The sequence below is a fragment of the Mesoplodon mirus genome, assembly GCF_964341445.2.
Source record: "Mesoplodon mirus genome assembly, chromosome: 7".
Taxonomy (NCBI): domain Eukaryota; kingdom Metazoa; phylum Chordata; class Mammalia; order Artiodactyla; family Ziphiidae; genus Mesoplodon; species Mesoplodon mirus.
The window spans coordinates 42,573,796-42,593,565 of NC_138983.1; the positions used below are offsets into that span (position 1 = coordinate 42,573,796).

The 19,770-nt window shown below is 35.6% G+C and overlaps 1 protein-coding gene across 2 annotated transcripts in view; it reads left to right on the forward strand.

Annotated features, from left to right (window-relative positions):
• Positions 1-19,770, forward strand: part of GRM5 (glutamate metabotropic receptor 5) — a gene marked incomplete at its 5' end in the record, with an annotated part of 526,560 nt that overhangs the window by 174,144 nt on the left and 332,646 nt on the right. For both annotated transcript variants that reach the window (XM_082628467.1, XM_082628466.1), the window contains one exon: positions 16,986-17,235. In XM_082628467.1, coding sequence (XP_082484593.1) covers positions 16,986-17,235 — 250 coding nt within the window. The remainder of the gene's footprint in view (positions 1-16,985; positions 17,236-19,770) is intronic.

Consider the following 19,770-nt stretch of genomic DNA (forward strand, 5'->3'; position numbering starts at 1 on the left):
TTAAAATGTTACTTTGTAGCAGTACTGCTAAACACTCAGTGTACCACCCTATCTAACGAGCAGCTTTAGTTTTACATTTCTTGGAAGAATGCTTGGCAATAGTTGAATGAACATTTTCCAGGTATCTAACTGGAGGTATAAATTGGGAGCCATAAGTGTTAGCTGAAGAATTGAGAACAGAGGCAATAGGACAGGGAGAGTTTCGATTAAGAGGAGCTGGTCATAGACAATGATGGCAAATACTAGCATGTAAAAAAACAGAACTTATAGAAAAAGAAGTTATAAAACTGTGTATGATTAATAACAGCAATACTTGTTGAGGCTTTTTTATGTGCCAGACTTTGTTCTTAGAATTTCACATGCAAAATCACATTTAATCCTTATAACCACTTTATAAGAATTTTATAGATAAGTTAAAAAAGACTTAGAAAGACTAAGCAACTTGCCCAAGTACTGAAATAAATGAAAGACTGAGCCAGGATTTGAGCCAGGTTTGATTAATTCAAATGGGACTTAAATTTAATCTAACTTTAGAGCCATTTTCTTAAGGCCTGTTTTGTGACTGCCTATTAGGAACAAAAACCAAAGAAACAAAAACTAAGAAAGAGCTTGGACAGGAAGTAACTTTTGTTGAGTACCTATTTTTGGGTCAGACATTGGGCTGGTGGTTGTCCGATCATATCTGATGTGATTTTAAAAACTGAAGCTCAGAGAAACAGCAATTCTAAATAGAACAGGGGTCATAGAGGAAATAAAGAAGTTTAAAAGTTCCACTACAAAAAAGCACCAGGCCAGATGATTTCACAGGGGAACGCTAACCAACTTTTAAAGATCAGAAAACCTCAATGTTACTTTAATCATTCCAGAGCATAGAAAAAGAAGGAAATCTTTTCTATGCTCTGGGCTCATATGCTCTGAGTTGTCTGGGCTCATCTATCTAGGAATCTGCACATGCAAGATTCAAATTCCATCTATATTGCAAAGGCCAGTGTCTTTTCCAGATACTACGATGCCTCTGACATCAAAATTATAGTCATTTTTATCTTGCCTAAGAATTTGGGTACCTTTCGTGACTGGAAGTTTTGGTTAGCTTCAGAGGGCTGTATTAATTTGCTAGGACAACCACAACAAAGAACCATAAACTGCATGGCTTAAACAACAGAAATTTATTTCCTCAGAGTTCTGGAGACTAGAAATCTAAGATCAGTGTGTTAGCAGGGTTGGTTCCTTCTTAGGACCTTACTCCTTGGCTTGTGGATGCCTGTCTTCTCCCCATGTCCTCCTCTTCTTAAAAGAATACTGGTCATAATGGATTTGGGACCATCCATCCATATGACCTCATTTTACCTTAATTGCCTCTTCAAAGGTCCTATCTCCAAATGCAGTAACATTCTGAGGCACTGGGGGTTAGGATTTCAACATATAAACTTTGGGAACACACAATTTGACCCATAACAAGGGCAAACAGTGCTCTTGGACCATGACCAAAACTGAACAGTCCATGTAGGGTGTCACGTCCACTGCCACCACTTTCAAGTTACCATCGTTTCTCACCTGGACTACCTCATTAACCTCCAAACTAAGCTTCCTGCTTTCTCTCTTATCTAATCTCACATGAAGTAATAATGTGTCAGTGTTTTGTCTTAAAGACCACAAAGCATAATTCCAAAGACCATCATTCACTTTGTGTTCCATGTGAATGTCAATACTCTCTGAGCAGTATTACCAAGTGGCCCTGCATACTATCATGTCTTTGCTTCCATTGTCCCCATCCTAATTCAGTCCCTTATTACTACTAAATTTGTAATTATAAAACTCTGTTGTTTCTCTCTGGACCATCACGCCACTCTCGTCTCATTATTGCTAGAATACTCTTTCTTAAGTGCAGTTCACATAATATCACTGCTTTTGCAAATCCCTTCTTATGTACCTCTTTATCTGATAAAATAGTGTCTTCCCCTTGTGACCCTAGCCTACTTCTGGTCCTCCCTTGTTATAGCCTCTGCAGTGGGAAGACTGGATCTTCACCACACACTTATCCACCTCAGCCTGCCTGTGTCATTCTGTATGCTCCATCTGGAGTGCCATCTCCTGACTGCCAAAATCCACTCCTTCTGCAAGGCCAAACTTAAATTCTACTTTATGCACAGGCATTTTCCTGACATATTCAGTCAGAAGTGATATAATCTTCTCTCCACCATCAGACTTTCACCTTTATTGTACTGGATCTTTTTACAAAGGAAGTCTCTATTATTGCCACTGTAAGCACAGTGGCCCTTTAAAAGCCCTGGAGTAACTGAAAATATGACAGATATTGGCTAGCAGAATCTTAGGAGATTCTATTGGCATAGTCCAATGTTGGTGCTGGCAATAACTCGTGGAAATATGCACAAGAGAATTGTTAAATTTGCAATAGCCTTTTGTTAAGCATGGCCATTATTAAACATTAAGTTATATTACATAAATTATTTTAAAGAAGTAAAATATCAGAAAATTCTAATTAAAAACATTATTACTAATGATTTGACCACATTTTACTGTCTTCTGTACTCTTTAAGCTATTTACAACCATAGTATTTATATGGTCAATATACTATATATTGGTATGCCACTGTGCATCTTTTTCCAGCTCCATGTTCAGTCACCTACCATTGGTAGCTTGAAATTAGTCATAGTGGGAATATTTACACCATGGAAATGGGCATGCTAAAAATCAAGACTTGATTTTTATTGTCTAGACTTAAGAAAGTGATGAAGAAAATGTTAATTCAGATTAAACATAGAAGTGTGTCATGTCTGTAACCATCTTGGGAATAGCACAATATAAGAATATAAAGGAATATTCTAGTTTTTGAAACTATTTTCCAATTTAGCAAAGGAGTTACTTGTATCATTGATTGGTGAGCCAAGTTCTGACATACAACTGATTTGGTTTCACTTTCATCAAACATCTTAACATATATAAAAATTTCAGTCACCATTCATGTCAGAGAAATATACTGATCAGTCAGATGTAACCATACATTGGCTATTGACAGAAGATTTTGGCAAAATTCAGAGAAGGCATTTTATAATAAAGAGGATTGTATATTTTATTATTTCTAAATTGTAAGCTACATTTATTTTATAATCAGTGAAATTTGTAACACACACACACACACACACACACACACACACACACACACACACACACACACACACACACACACACACACACACACACACACTCCAGAGTGGTAGTCATTAAACATTTACCACCAGATGTCCTTCATATCATGGGAGTCAAGTAAACTCCTTGTCAAAAGCTAAGAAACAGAGGCATTTGCAAATAGTTTAAATAATGCCAGTGTTTTCCCTCTCCTGTATCAGATATCACTTAAGATATCACTTCACATCTTGACTTCACCGATTTCTAGGTCTTTGTTCTTTGTTTTACTCTCGGCCAATGATGCAGTGACCAACTTTATGTGGACTTGAAATAATTGCACATGGGTGCAGCTCAGTAGTGCCTTGCCTCCTGTCTGCTGTACCCACCTCTGACTACCTCCTGAGGAGCTACCTTGCTAAGACAGCATGGAGCCAATTCATGATAAGAAAGAATATGGGAAATAATGCCCTGTGGACGCAGTCTTTAACCATTGGCAAGTAAGAGACTTAGGGCATATTCTTCTCCCTTCCTCCTGAACACAGCCTTGAGAATCAGTCTTTATGACCTCTGAAAGATGGTCCCATGAAATGATCAATCAAACAGCCTCAGTGACCCACTCTTGTATTAACTTCCTCTCCTTCCCTCTCACTCTTTGTTTCCCTCAGCCTTGCGTTATGGAGGACAGAGGCTAAGATACTTCTCATAATCGTGTGGGGCAGGTGGAGAAAAGCTTGATAACATCTACTTCACTTGACTAAACTAGCCCTTTGAAATAGGGCATAACTAAGCTATTTTCCATTCAAATATAAAAATTAAAATTACCCAGACATCATTGAAGAGGGAAACAGAAGGTGTAAAAGAATGTGTAGTATATAGGTCTCATCACCTGTGTCCAATTATTAGTAATTTTTCCTTCCTTTGAACTCTAACACCTATGTCCAACCAGTGCTTTGTACCTTTATTATGTTATATACATATATATGTATACATATGTACGTGTGTGTATATATCATATATGGATATGAATATCTGTCATATATATACAAACATATATAAAATGCCTATCATTATATATATACAGACATTCTTATATCAGCCCCCTCTATATGCTTATTAATATTATATTAACTGACATATTTATTTATGTACCTGCCCCCTCCCCCAGCCTTATATAGTTTTTATTTTTTTATTCATTTCAATAAATTCTTGGATACTGAGTGGGATTCCTCTTAAAGGTATTGAATCTGGGATCAATGGAAACTGCCTAAGATTAGGAAACTAGTAAACTGGTCAATCTTCCTCCAACTACCCCCTTTTTTCCTCAGATTAAGCAAGAGTTTTAGTAGCATTTATCAGTATATAAAACCCTGGAGTCAACATACAAATGCTTGAAATTGGGCTTCTTTCTAGAAGAGAGCTAAAATCACAACCCTTGTGGACCCAGGCCAGGAGATTTTTGCCCTTCCTTTAGAACAGATACTCCTTGGGAATTTTTGGTATTAAAAAAAAAAAGCAAACAAACAAACAAAACAAAACAATAGTTGGTGACTGATTAACAGGGAACTGTACATTTCTTCCCCACAGGGTTCCAATTATTATCAGTAAAAATTTTAATTCTTTTAGAAATATATTTAGTGAGTTTTGTTCTCTTTGGCTTGATACATATGGTCAAAATGCATGTCTTGTGTCTGGTGGAAAGTTATTGCCATTATTGCAATCTTTTAACAAATGGACATGAGTAACTGGAGGAGGAAAATAAAATCTTGATCAGAATAAGCAGATCTTACAAAGGGTGGAATATCTCAAAAGACCAGCTGATGCTTAATAAAATGTCTGAGAAATTAGGTGGAACAGATGACTGAATGAAGAGTAGTTACATAAGTAGCAGAATTTCCCACTTCAGTGAAGACTAGTTTTCATAATGTTACCTAACACCTTTCCAGTAACTCTGCATTAAGTAGAATTTCTGACTCTTGAAACATATTTAATTTTACAAAGCAAACTTAGCTTGGGAATTATCCACAAGATTCAGTGCTGAAATTTGGAATGGAATGTATATTGAGAAATGGAAAATGGAATTTGAAATGGGGTATATATTGAGAAACAGAAAATTGAAATTTGAGCAAGCACGTGTAAGAAAAATGAATAAAATGGCTAAAACTCTCTTTATAATTATTACAACTTAATAAAACAATATATGAGGCAGATCTAAAATCCCACTTTGTGGATCCTGTGTATATTATATTATAGATAAAGAGACAGATTCACAGAGACCATGCAGGTGATAAGTTGAAGAACAAGATTTCAAACGCTATCTCCTCACTCTGTCCAAGGCACAGGTTACTAAACTGTGCTGCCCCTCCTCATAGGTCTTATCTAAGTCCAGTTCTAGCCCTTTTGGGTCACAATGAATGCAGGGTAGCTTCCATACCAGAGCTTCTTTGCACAGCTATTCATAGTCACTGTTCAATAATAAGTTATGAATGACAAGTCAATGAACCTTGAGGGCTATGCTAAGTGAAATAAGCAGAAAAACACAAATACCGTATGATCTCACTTCTTTGTGGAATAAAAAAGCCAAGCTTATAGACACAAAGAGTAAATTGGGGAGTTGCCCAGGGCTGGGAACATGGGGAAAATGGGGAGATGTTGGTCAAAACATACAAACTTCATCTTATAAGGTTGATAAGTTCTAAGAATATCATATACAACACAATGACTGTAGTTAACAATATTGTACACATGAAAGTTGCTGAGAGAGTAGATCATAAATATTCTCACCAAAAATAAACAGGTAACTATGTGAAGTGACAGATAGGTTTGCTAACCTCACTGTGGTAATAATTTCACAATAAATATGTATATCAAATCATCACATTTGCACCTTAAATTTACACAATGTTTTATGTCAATTATATCTTTATAAAGCTGGTGAAAAAGTCAGTACTCACCTTCTAAAATGCATTTATTCAACAAATACTTAGGCCACCAAGGCTCTGGAGAAAAAAGTGTAGTTAATTAAGATGTGATCCCTTTTGTTGATTAGCTCACAGCCTCTTAGAAAGTCAAACTAATAAATAATTACAATAAAACATGAAAAATCTTGTGACATTGAAGTGAGGGTTGGCAGTGAGAACACAGTAGAGGATATATACTTTGAATTCGGGCGCTAGAGAATTCTGTCACTTTCAGCTGAGTCTTGAAGTATGAGCAGGAATTAAACAGAAGAACATCTCAAGAACAAGGAGTATTGTGAAATTTAGAGATGTGAAAAAGCATGGTGTATTTGGTGGTCTATATATTCTTTGGTATGGCTGAAGAATGTGCCATATATTCAATACATAAAGAAAAGGCAAGCAGTGAGTCTGGAGAAAAAGCCTAGATGATAGATTAAAAAAAGTCCTGGATGTCATAGAGTGTCCTAAGAAGTTTACATTCTACCCTGAAATGTATAGGATATAAAGCTTCTCTTTATATGTATAATTCAGTACTCTCTAATAAAGATATAATTCTTGCCATGTGTGTGATTTTAAGAAAGGGTAAAAAGAAAGAAGTGAAATTAATTTTTAAACCACATTTTATTTACCCCAATACATCCAAAACTCTGTCATTTCAACATGTAATCAATATTATAAAATCTTAATGGGATATTTTACATTGTTTTTTTCATACTGTCTTTGAAATCTATTTTGTTTTTATGCCGACAGTGTCTCAATTTGAATTAGCTACATGTCAAATGCTTATTTGCCACATATGGCCAATGGCTGCCATATTGGACAGCAGAGGTCTTATCTACAGATGACAGTCACTAAGGCCATAATCCTAGAACACAGCATGGTTGACCCCCTCCTGAATGGAGCTCAGAATTTGGCAACAGTAACAACAGCACAGACATTACACTACACTTCAGTTCCTTCTACTCATTTCTGAATCCTCCAGTGAATGATGGTCCAGACAGATATTTCCAAAATGAGTTCCTCCTCTCAGTACCGTGGAAGTCACTGAGTTCTTCCAGAGGGATTCTAGCAACCACAGAACCCACACACTGCAGATCTAAACTGGAGAAGGTTGTGGCAGAGGCCACGAGCTGCTGTCAAAGAAGTTACTTCTTTTGAGCAAAGGCTGTCAAGCGTGAGCGGTTTTGGCTGTGCGGCAAAGGATTTTCTGCTTTCAGCAGGTGATGAGTGAATTTCTGTGTTGTCATTAGATCCAGTTAGAATCGAGGATCAGAGGTGACTAGTGAGATAAAACAGAGACACAGTGAAAAGCTCACCAACCTACCCGACTCGTTGACACACAGTTCCATACAGAGATTTGTCCTTTCTGTGGAAATGGAATCTCTCTTAATGAGACATGCACTGCAGCAGGTTTCAGCTCTGAAGTTGACAGCTTACAAAGAAAGCAGAGGAAGTTGAATCCTGGAAGGTTAGAGCGGGAATTTGGGTCATAGCTTCTGTCTCAACTTTTTATTTTCCTCTAGGAAGAATAGCCAGAAAAGAATCAAAGCAAAAACACCATTTTTTTTAGAAGATGAATAAAGTGATATGTTTTCACTTTGCAGATCTCAATTTAAGCTATAGTAACAAGTATTTTAACAATTAACATACAGTATAATTTTAAATATAAAAATCAAGTTTTTCCATTCCCGCTCTCCCTCTGAAGTCCTTCCTCCCTCCACAGCGAAGATTTAGGTAATTAGTAACAGGTGTATGGCGTGTCTGTTTCCGAAAGCCTCCTCTTATTTTACAGGTCTTTGTCTATAGATAAGCTACAGTTAAGCATTGTATATTTTGTAGGAAGACTCTGATATTTAAATATCAATTCTCAGTAATGATATGGATTGGATCATTTAGTGCTAAATCATACATGTCTATAATTCTAGTAACTGGGAAAAAAACTTATTTGTTAAATACTATGTTTGCTTAGATGAATTCAGTTTGGTAGTATCTGGCATTGGATTCAAATGAAATAGTGGTGGGTGAGCACCTTTGGAAGAACTACAGAATTAAATTGAGAAGTTCTCTCTCAGTGCTTCAAGGGTAATAATCTACTGTAAGAAAAGAGCATGGGCTTTGAAATTTAACAGATGAAAGATGAAATTCCAGCTCTTCTGCTCACTGGCTATCAATTATTTGGCAAATTCTCTCAGCATAAACTCTCTGTTTATAAATGTGGAACATAATAGCTACCTCATAGGATTGGGTGGTTTAACTAATAATAGTAAGAGTTACTATTATGACTATTTTTATTTGAAGTGACTAGTACAGTACTTGGTACATGTTATTAACCTTTAACCAGTTAATTCCACAAGATCTAGATAAATGTTGCCAAAATCAGTGGATTTTTTCCACTTTAATAGTCACACTGTTAATGTCCAAAAGAAAGTAAAAGCACGTTATTTTCATTCCCATAACAATGCGTTCTCTTGGTTTCTTCTTCTCCATTGTCTTTGTCAGCTTTGCCTTCTCAATTAATGCATAAATATTTGAATTCCTTAGGGTATAATCAGAGCCCTCTTCTTTCACATCCTACACTCTCATCTATTACTGTTGCTATCCATATTCTGATGATCCCAAATAGTTCCAATTTTAACTTCTATTTTCTGAGCCAGAATGTCCTTATTCAATTTCCGATTTGGCATTTCTACTTGGCAGAAATTTAAAAGTAAATTAAAAATAAATTCTAAAACTTGATTTTTTCTCAAAACTTGATTCTCTTTCAGTTTTGTCTATCTCAGTTCAACCCAATTGTATGAACTAGAGTTATTGGAGGGAATAGATACCACAACTTTTGATTCCAAGGTTCAGCAACCTACATTACAGAACCAAAGATGACACTCATACTTGCTGTAATCGACATGTGTGACAGTTATAACTCTCATATATTTTTATTTCATTGATTTGATTTCATGTTATCTGCCATGTATGAATTTGAATGGTCAACTTGCACCTTTGCTCTGAAGATCAAACTTCTTTTTCTAGCCCCATTCCTGGTAGCCAAAAGAAAAATTCAGCAACATAGTATACCACTCAGTAATGCACTTACTTTTCTGACAATATCTAATATCCCCGGTTAGTATTCCCATAAATAATATTTTTGGCCTCTCTTGTTGTGGAGCACAGGCTCCGGACGCGCAGGCTCAGCAGCCATGGCTCATGGGCCCAGCTTCTCCGTGGCATGTGGGATCTTCCCGGACCGGGGCACGAACCCGTGTCCCCTGCATCGGCAGGCAGACTCTCAACCACTGCGCCACCAGGGAAGCCCATAAATAATATTTTTATATGTAGTTCAAAATCTAAGTTACTAAGTTATGCTCTACTAGCTTTATTTTTCTGAATTCACTATTGGAGTGGTGCTCGAATGTTGCTTACATACTCAATGTCTGGTGTAATGCCTAAAGTGAATTCGCTAAATGAAATCCTTCTAGTACTTCCAATAATAAAACACCCTGGATGAGATTCAATAATGTCCTGCCTCACACTGAGTACTCTGCTATGTGGGTCATGTCATAGAAAAACTCGAGGCTAAGATTTGAAAGAAAAAAAAAAACGGAACCAAAACTTGGAAATCTGTTTGTTAGCAAAGATTTTCATGGCAAAGGCATTTGCCATAATTTGTGGAATCTTGATGAGAGTATATGATATATTTATATATAGTTTTGTTGTGAGGATAGAAACACCTACCTTGAAGAACTTTGTTGTCTAGTGCCAGGAAGTAAACATAAACAAATGAATGCAATACAGAGTTTGAAATTGCCATACTCATTGTACATGTGGCTATATTGGGAAAAGACATACATTTTTGAAAAGGGAAACATCTTTATAAGGAGATAGTAATAAAATAAGAAGAGGTGTTTATCTCTCTGGGTTTTCTCCCTTCTGGCTGTTTAACCAACCACTAGCTTAACCAAGACACAGCACACTCAATATGGACAGTTTTGGCTAAGATCCCTTGATGAACGTTTATGGCCCCATGAAAGGATGGGAAGTGGTGATTTCACTGACTGATTAATCCTGCCCACACATATATTAGGGGGATAGTATCATGCCAGGCAGTAACTCCAATGAGAAATGGCAGCACTTTGCTTCACTAATAGTTGTCAACAAAATACACTGTTTATAATAGCAACAGGATATTAGGAGTAAAAGCCATTTGGAATGTATTTATAAATTATTACTTATATTGAGAATCTTAATCTCCTTTTTGAAAAAAAAGACAATTTGGATCAAATAAAAGGGAAAAAAGCTCTAATATGGAAGGCCAAGCTCAATAGTTTTTTAAGTGAATTAAATTTCCTAAAGTGAATACTTTCTGAAAGAGTAGTTTTTACATTTTTTTAGCATCCACTTGATGATTGTATTTGAACAAATAAATTAACTCTTCCAAAAGTTTACTCTTATCTTTCTGTACCATATTTTCTGTTCAAGAAATCCCTGAATAACTATTATGTGATGATACATAGTTAAATAAGTGCATTTAGTACTCTCAAGGGGCTTAACAGTTTTGGAAAATAGAATATACAAATATATTTGAAATATAATAAATAAATATATAAAGCAGGTAACATAAATATATGTACAGAATATAGAATACAGAATTTATATTTCAAATTAAGTCTAATACATTATAATACTTAGCACCATAACTCATTATCTGACTCTGGGAAGTCTCCTTAGAAGTCCCCTAATGAAACACATTATATGAAGTGGATTATGTTTTCCTAAGGAAAAAAAAATAATATCATGGGTTATAGTTTTAATCAAATTCTCAATATCAAATAAATCATTAGTATGATCAGCCTTGTCATAAAGGTGAAGGAGGGAATTTCCCTGGCGGTCCGGTGGTTAAGAGGTTAAGACTCTGTGCTTCCACTGGAGGGGGCGCGGGTTTGATCCCCAGTGGAGGAACTAAGATCCTGCATGGTTAAAAAAAAAAAAAAAAAAAGTGAAGGAAGTACAATTATAAACTTTTCTAGCAATTATAAGTAACAAAAATTATGCTCTTCAATATTATAAAATAGATCACTAGGCTAAAATGTGTAAATATCTAGAGTCTACCACGTGCCTAGTATCATACCTGTACGTAATTAATTAATCCTTGAAAAGCATGGTGGAGTATGTCAGCTTAGTTCCACAAGCATCGCTAGATGGCGCTATGGAGAAGATGTGGTCTGTATCTTAAGTAAGTTACAGTCTGGGCAATTGAGTTGAACCAGAAAGAATGGGTAAGATTTCTACATAAAGAAATGGGTAAAGGGTATTCCAAGTAGAAAGAACATCATGAATAAAAGTAAATAAGTGGGAACATGTGAGCCATCTGAGCTACACATGAAAGAGCATAATAAGAAGTAAGACCCTCCCCCCAAAAAAACTGAGACATAGGAGATGATAAGAGGTATGTTCCCAAGTAAGTTTCTATGAAGGGAATAATGAGGGTCTGATTATGGTGGGAGAAGTAAGAGTACAATGGAAAAAAGGAAACGAATGTCAGAGAAAGGAAAGGTATTTGTTATATTTTTAGTGTGATTCTATTAATTTAATTTTTATTCTTACAATCAGTTTCTTCAACACACATATTTATAAATTTGAGCCATATCTCCAATAGATATTTTGCAAGAAAAATACCTCATTTACCAGATGTAGCCTATCTGTGTTGCCATTCTTTATTATCTTTATCCAGAAGTATGTTTAAGCCACAGTAGCACAGTATTTACTGAAAGTGAATTGGTGCCACCTGAAATAGCAGTGGTCTATGGTTATGCATTGCATACTAAAGGATTGTTCCATGCCTGTGCCTTTAAACATAAAGTGCAAAGAATCTCTCTTAGGTTAGAAGAAAGATTTAAAATTATTCTTTAGCAAGTCTTGTTTGCATTGTGTACTTTGTAGGCACTAATGGAGTCAGATGCTTCCAGATCCCAGCTGACATAATACAGGTCAAATAGTACTAGTGAAAGCAACTAGCTTTAAATAGCATTTGAGGTTAAAATATTAGAATCTCTTATTATCCAGGGGAACACTGAAGCCATTGGAAAAAAATCTAAATGTTCTGACTGTTTTGATTATTGTACAATTCTGTCCTTCAGATTTTAAGTGGAATAATATTACATAATCACTCAATAGAGTGATACATTCTAGACACAAATGTTGCAATTCTGATGAGAGGTAGGATAATTAATTGCACAAATATTTTTATCTGGCAAATTCCCACTTGGTGCTGATTACTTTGTACCACTCATTCATTCACTTATTTTTTTACTCAACTTGTGTTAGTTATCTTCTAGGTCCCTTTGAGGAATTAAGAATACACAAGAGAATAATATTTATGTCCCAAAGGTATACAGTCTTAAAGGAGCAGACACAAGTAAAGACAATTTTCTATTGTAAGATCAAATGAGGATCGTAGGAAGGGATACATAGGTTGGGCAGACTTTGAAGAGGAATTCCTTGAGCTTGGTATTAAAGGAACAGTAAGTAGAAGGTGATTTGACAGGAGGAAGGAAAATTAACTGGACTTTTCTATTTTAATTTAGATGTTACATCTGGTTGAAAACCATCTCAATTGTAAAGTCTTTCTGGCATACTAGAAATGACTAATATGATTTTAAGTAGAGCATCTGCTCTTAGAATAAATGTGAATTAAGCATTCTGCCATGGCTTCAGGATTGGTATCTTTCATGATATAAGAAAAAAAATAACCTTGATCCTATTTTACACTTTTATCCATTAGGCTCTCATTCTGTGGTTGAAATGGAAAAAAAACATGCATACAATATAGGCAAATCTAACTGATGTGATAGAAACATAGAACCAAAACAAAGTGATATCTAAGCAATTGTTTGAGATAAAATTTGATTCTGATCAATTTTGCTCTATAATAATGCTATTTACAAAATTAGCTACCCCCAAGTTCTCAAGTTATTTCCATAATAGAGATTGTATTTTAATAATTGCATGTGAGTATATCTCACCAGAAATATACAAGGATATGTAAAAGTTATAAATTAATATTTACTCTTACATTTGATTTAAGGAAATTATAGGAAAATTTTATCCACACTATCAGCATGCTGAATTTCTTTATTCAGTAATGTTCACTTGGCATTTCATTTTAAATTTTCCATATCTCTCTCCAATTTCAATAACTTTTAAGTCTGTTATTTAAATTTTTTTCATGAAACTTGTACTTTAATAGTTTTCAAAATCATGTCATGCAGAATGGCTTAAAGTAAGAAAGAGCACTTTACATTTTTCTTTTCTGTTTTTCACCTTCATATTTCTAAGTAGTATGAATATATGCTTACTTTTTTTTTTTTTTTTTTTTTCAGTACGCGGGCCTCTTACTGTTGTGGCCTCTCCCATTGCGGAGCACAGGCTCCGGACGCGCAGGCTCAGCAGCCATGGCTCACGGGCCTAGCCGCTCCGCGGCATGTGGGATCTTCCCGGACCGGGGCACGAACCGGTGTCCCCTGCATGGGCAGGCGGACTCTCAACCACTGTGCCACTAGGGAAGCCCCTATGCTTACTTTTTCAATGCCTACTTTTTAATTTATGGAAAGTAGACATCTCTTAATTCACATATATTCTTATTTCTTCTCAATATAATTGTATTATTAGATTAATCTCATTTTTTTCAGATTCAAATAATTCTGTTAGTCATCTCTTTTGTTTTCTGTATATCTTGACTTCCAAATAGTGAGTGGAGTATTTTAATATCCTTCCCTTTCTCATCAACTCTCCCTGCTTCCACATCTCAACCTAAAATCTTCCTCTGTTGTAATTTTCATTGGAAAGATTGGTAACATATATTTTCGATTGCATAATAAGTTTTCTACCTTACCTATATGTGGACTTATATAGTTGAAAATTAATAATTGACATTTGCATCATTACAGTTATAAATAGTGTGAGCTAAGAGCCAAGTCGGGCTACGATTACATTTTCTTCTCATAATTCCAAGACATAGACCCTCTTCTACTTAAAGAAGAATGTCTAATAGATTCCTTCTTACTTTTGCCAGATGCTTAGTTGAAGCCACAGACTAGTTTCATATTTTACACCATATCTTCCTTTCTCTATCACCTTTGTTTCCTTGTTGGAAAAATAAATCTTTGCTTCCTCACCTTTTTTCTCATTCTATACAGTGCTTGAAATCTATTTCATTTTCTTCAAGAAGGCTATGAAATTTTTATAGTTTCTCCTTTATTTTTAAATATACAATTCTAAAATGTAGTCATTGTATCAACTACTGAAAATCTAAATACTTCAAGCTTCCCAATTTTATTGGAATACATAGTCCCATTTTTAATTCCCAACTTAGAATGGGTTTCTTTTATTAACTCAAAATTAGTATTCTGCAGAAATTGTTATGTTACACATATATTGCAACTGTTTCCTATTTTAATTTTAAAGGATAATTCTTGGGCTTTGCTCTAACAAAATCATATTTCCCCCACTAGTTTAAGCTTACTTTTTAGTCTAATGTTCAGTATTAATGCCATTTGCTCCATGATTTGTTTTAGTTGCTCCAAGAGAGGGCATCTTAACTTTGTCTAGAATATTCTTTATAACCCCAATATGTGCAATTAATTAGGTTCAGGCTATCTATAAGATATTTTACATACATAAAATATAATATACAAAATACCCATATATTAGGCAGTGTTATCTGTGATTTTCAGGTGATAAAGCTGAGATTTAGAACAACCCAAGCTACATTAGAACTCAGATCTCTCTAATAACAAAGTTCTCTGTTGCAAACTGCTTCTATATATAACTTACTGTATAAACAAAAAAAAATATGTTAAAACAAGGCTGTTGGGGAAGTGCTAAAGATTATAAATCTGTCAGGTATTTTTTGTTGTTTAACTATGAATATATTGAGAATTTTCATTATTGCCATCACAATCACTATGCACCTAATATCAAATTATTTATCCAAATGCCCCAGCATTAATTAAAGCATCAAGTGCAGGGTAGTCAATTGAAAAACAGAGTTGGCTAAAAGTAATCAGAAAATATTAGATTACTCAGGTTAGTGTAAGACTAATAATTTAGGCCCCTTTGCACATTTTTCAGGAAGAGCCCTTTAACCTTTGTTAATTGCAAAATAACTACATCGCCTGCCTGCCATCATCATAGAGGTTTCTTGTTGCTTTAATTCTGGAGAAGAGGGAAAGATGCAGCTGGGCCTACCAGTGTTTTTGGCTGGGACTCAAGCTGGCCTGCTCTGCTTTGCCCTTTACAGTTTGTTCATGAGGATAAACCTACACGAAAACCCACCCTCAAAGTCTGAGGCTCTCATTTGCAACAAGGCACCCCTGCTAAGATGGAGCACACACAGGGCCAGGAGGGAGAGGATAGATTTTCAAACCAAGGCTCTGCCATCTGCTTGTTAAATGTGAACTTCAGTTTTATCAGCTGCGAAGGGAAGATAATAGTACCTTTATCACAGAGTTGGTATAAGTAGCATGAGCTCATATATATGAATTAACTTTCCAAACATCAAAATGTTACATGAGTATAGTTATTTATAAATTATCTCTATTATCATCATACAGTGAAATGTATGCAATCAAATGACTTGTACTTGCTTGTTCATTTGAGATTAACTCCTCCTGATGAAATGCCATTTCCTAGGTCTAGTTGATTGCTAGGCCACTTACATCCCACAGCTTGGCTGTCTTGTAATAGTCTCCTGTATTTCTCAAATCAATCGCCCTTACCCACCTAATCTTTTGAAAACTCAGAAAATGAACCTCTCATGATTTATAGGGCCTCAGAAGGCTCCCAAGATATCTAAACTTGAAGCATCATGACCTTTAAATAGGAAAGAGAAATGCAGATATAATTGGGCTTCTGAGTCTCGTAAAAGTCAGCTATAGAAGAATGGAGGGAGTAGAATCTGCACTGTTAGATCTGTGAATGGAATGGAACTTTCCACCTACTGGGGATATTAACTCTGAGCAACTGTAAACGTAACTGCCGCATCTGTTTTCTTATCTGTAGAAGGAGGTCATAATATATTTCTCAATATATTATTCTGAGAGTTAAATGAGGTCACATATATAATAATCTTGATACACTTCCTGGCCTATAAGTGATTGTCAATATTGATCCCCATGTTCCATAATTTTAAAAGACCACCATCAGTCCTTAACTCCAAAACGTTGCAAAATACTTTGGAATTATTCCCCCATATATAGGTAATTTTTCAATGGTTATATATAATAAAACTTTAAATGTTTTAAATGAGCTAATACATTTATCTGTGACAAGACTAAAATCTCAATCAAGGATCTGGAATTTTCACTTGGGATAAAACCACAAACTCTCATGATTATTTATAAAACATATGGATAATATTCTATAAAATAAAATACTCTAAGATATTTGTACACCTATACTATATAAAGTATATGTATTGCATCTGTGTATAATGTCTTTAAACACAAAAGTCTGAATCGGTGGGGTAGGAAGATCATATAATGAGAAACAAAAGGAAGTGAGACAGAATGAACAGATAGCAGATAAATATTTTCCGTCATCTCACATTAGAATATGAGCTTTTTTGAGTCAAAGGGGGAGCCGAATTGCTTGTATTTTTGTAATATTCTCTCTTGGTGAAAAAGTTTTAAAAGATCAGTGCATATATGTATCCTGTAGTTTCATTGTAAATTGCCCAGATAAGCAAGTCAGTGAAAAAGCAAAACCTCACTCAGGTCTTCAGGTTCCAAATCCAACACTACCAGGTGACCCTCATGCTCCCAGCACTTCTGCATTCCAACTCTACCCAATGAATCCAACATTCTCCCCTCTGCTTATCTGTTTCCACACAGGCAACTATGGAGAAAGTGGGATGGAAGCGTTCAAAGATATGTCAGCCAAGGAAGGGATTTGCATCGCTCACTCTTACAAAATCTATAGCAACGCCGGGGAGCAGAGCTTCGATAAACTGCTGAAGAAACTCAGGAGTCACCTGCCCAAGGCCCGGGTGGTGGCCTGCTTCTGCGAGGGCATGACAGTGAGAGGTCTGCTGATGGCCATGAGGCGCCTGGGGCTGGCAGGAGAATTTCTGCTTCTGGGCAGGTAAGTGATGAGAAAATTCACATGGAAGTAAAGTCAGGAATTTGGGAAAATCAAAGGGTATCTTTTGGTGCCTAAAAACAGATGCTTTGGAAGCTTAATCTGTGTAGTGGAAGTAGAGCTTAAAAATCATAAAACACCAGAGCCTGAAAATAATCATGGAAAATAAGTAGATATGCCATGTGCTGATGACTGATAATAACAAGAATCAACATATGAAAATGATGAGTCCTTCAGTTCTCAAAAACTAATTGTAAGGAAATGAGAAGGATTTTTAAATTCTTGCATAATCCCCTTGGAGGTAAACACATTTCAAACTTTATGCTGTTGCTTCTGAAATTGATTCTGAGAATGGCTATGTAAGCTTGTTTTATAAGATAGAATTTTAGAATTTGGGGCTGGAACATGAGGAATTGCTTCTAGAACTAATTGTAAAAGCATTCGTAATTTGGCTCATTATTTTATATTGCAAAAGTGTTATCACATTGCCTGATCACTCACATTGTTACCAGACCAGTTTCTAAAAGATTAACTTCTGCAGGGACTGACTTTCATTATCTGGATAATGCACTTGATTGGCACAGCTCAGCTCATTTCTTCCTGATCCTGTTGAGTCAGTGTATTAGTTAGGGTTCTGCAAAGAAATAGAAACAGTAATGTATGTCTATGGAGAGAGATACCCAGGAGAGTCAATGTTACAGCTCTGGTCTGAAAGCTGGCAGACTTGAGACCCAAGAAAAGTCAATGTTTCAGTTCAAGTCTGGAGGCCAGAAAAGACTAATATCCCAACACAAGCAAGTCATGAAGGAGTTCCCTCTTACTCAGCCTTTTTCAGGTCTTCAGGTGATTGGATGAGCCCACCCAATTTACGGAGAGTAAACGTCATTACTCAGTCTACCATACTAATGTTAATCTCATCCAGAAACACCCTCATAGACAGAATAATGTTTGGCCAAATGTTTTGGCACCCTGTGGCCCAATCAAGATGTCACATAAAATTAATCATCACAGTCCAAGTCAACACCATAGTTTTATCAGGTGAATGCAGTTCACCATTTCATACCTTTAAAAAGTTATCATGTTATCACATATCTTTTCTCAATAGGGAGCCAACTTAAAGAACAGAGAAAACCTTCAGAACCATTGCATCTTTCTCAGTATTACTGTCCAAAATAAAAAGCCAGCTTACTTCTTAATAACTTAATAACTTACTTCTTAATAACTTTTGATGGCTCATTATAGAAAACATGCTTCCTTTATTTTCGAACATGTGTAACTGACCTTCTGTGATCAGACTTCACTCCTACTCGGCTGCATTTTATATTTCCTAATTCTCTCATTTATTGGCCAATAATAATTCAACATTTGCTTGAGGACCAGTTCATCTCTGAGCAATGTTGTTAGAAAAATCCTCCTTTCTCTGAATTTTAAAAATGTCTCTCTGTAGTTTCCACATCTTGGATGATGTTATTTTCTTTGCAGGTGACATGTGATACTCTTTACAATATTTGGAAACAACATTATGGTCCTTAGTCCCCTTCATCTTCTCATGAAATTCCCACTTCTTCCACTCCTACTTCTTCATAGTGAAAAGGCACTGTGGGTATTAATAAAACCATTTATCAGGACCATTTATATGATATTTATCAACTGCTGTGTGCCAATTACTGCACTTACCACTTTACATGCATTGTTTCAGTTAATTATTCATTTGACAAATATTGAGCAGCTAGTATCTGTTAGGATGCTTGCAGTGAACAAAATAGACAGTAATCACTACCCTTATGGACCTTACAGATGATAAGTTAGATAGAAGGAAATAAGTGCTGTGAGAAAAATCTAAGAACAACTTGCATGATGAGTACTATTATCGTCTCCATTTTATAGACAAGGACTCTTAAGACTCAATAAATGCTGAGAAATAATAATATGATATATAGACGTATGCCATGAAGGCAAAATTTAAAATGTCTGTGTAAGTCTAGAGACTGAGCTGTTAGCACTATGTTCTGCTGCTTCTTAGTAAGTTTAAAATATTCCTGTTCGTAAAAGTGGAGGTCTAGGACACTGAGCAGAAAAGCAGAACTTAATAGTTGTAAGAGAATTTAGAACATCTATTCACTCTCATTTTACAAATGAGGAAACTGATACCACAAACATTTGAATGACATGGTCAAGGTAACACAAAAGCCCAATTACCATGACTCAAAATCTTGTGTTTTTCTCTACTAACCTGTCTCCTATAGAATAGAAACAGGGGAGAAGTTATAATCAGACAGCAAATCCCTGCTTCTTCATAGACCCTCAGTGGAGGAAAAAAAAAAAAACTATCCTAGATAATTCCAATTGAAGTTAGAATTTTTATATTAATGTTCCCTCCTAAAAACTCTTATTCAACTCACCCTATACTCCTCCTAGAATTTTAAGATAATTTTGTTTGCATATACTCACCCAATCTCTCTTTCTGCTCCTTCCTTCCCCTACCCCCAACTCAAATTTGGGTGGATAGTTCCTATAAACTAGAAGTCATAGCTAAGA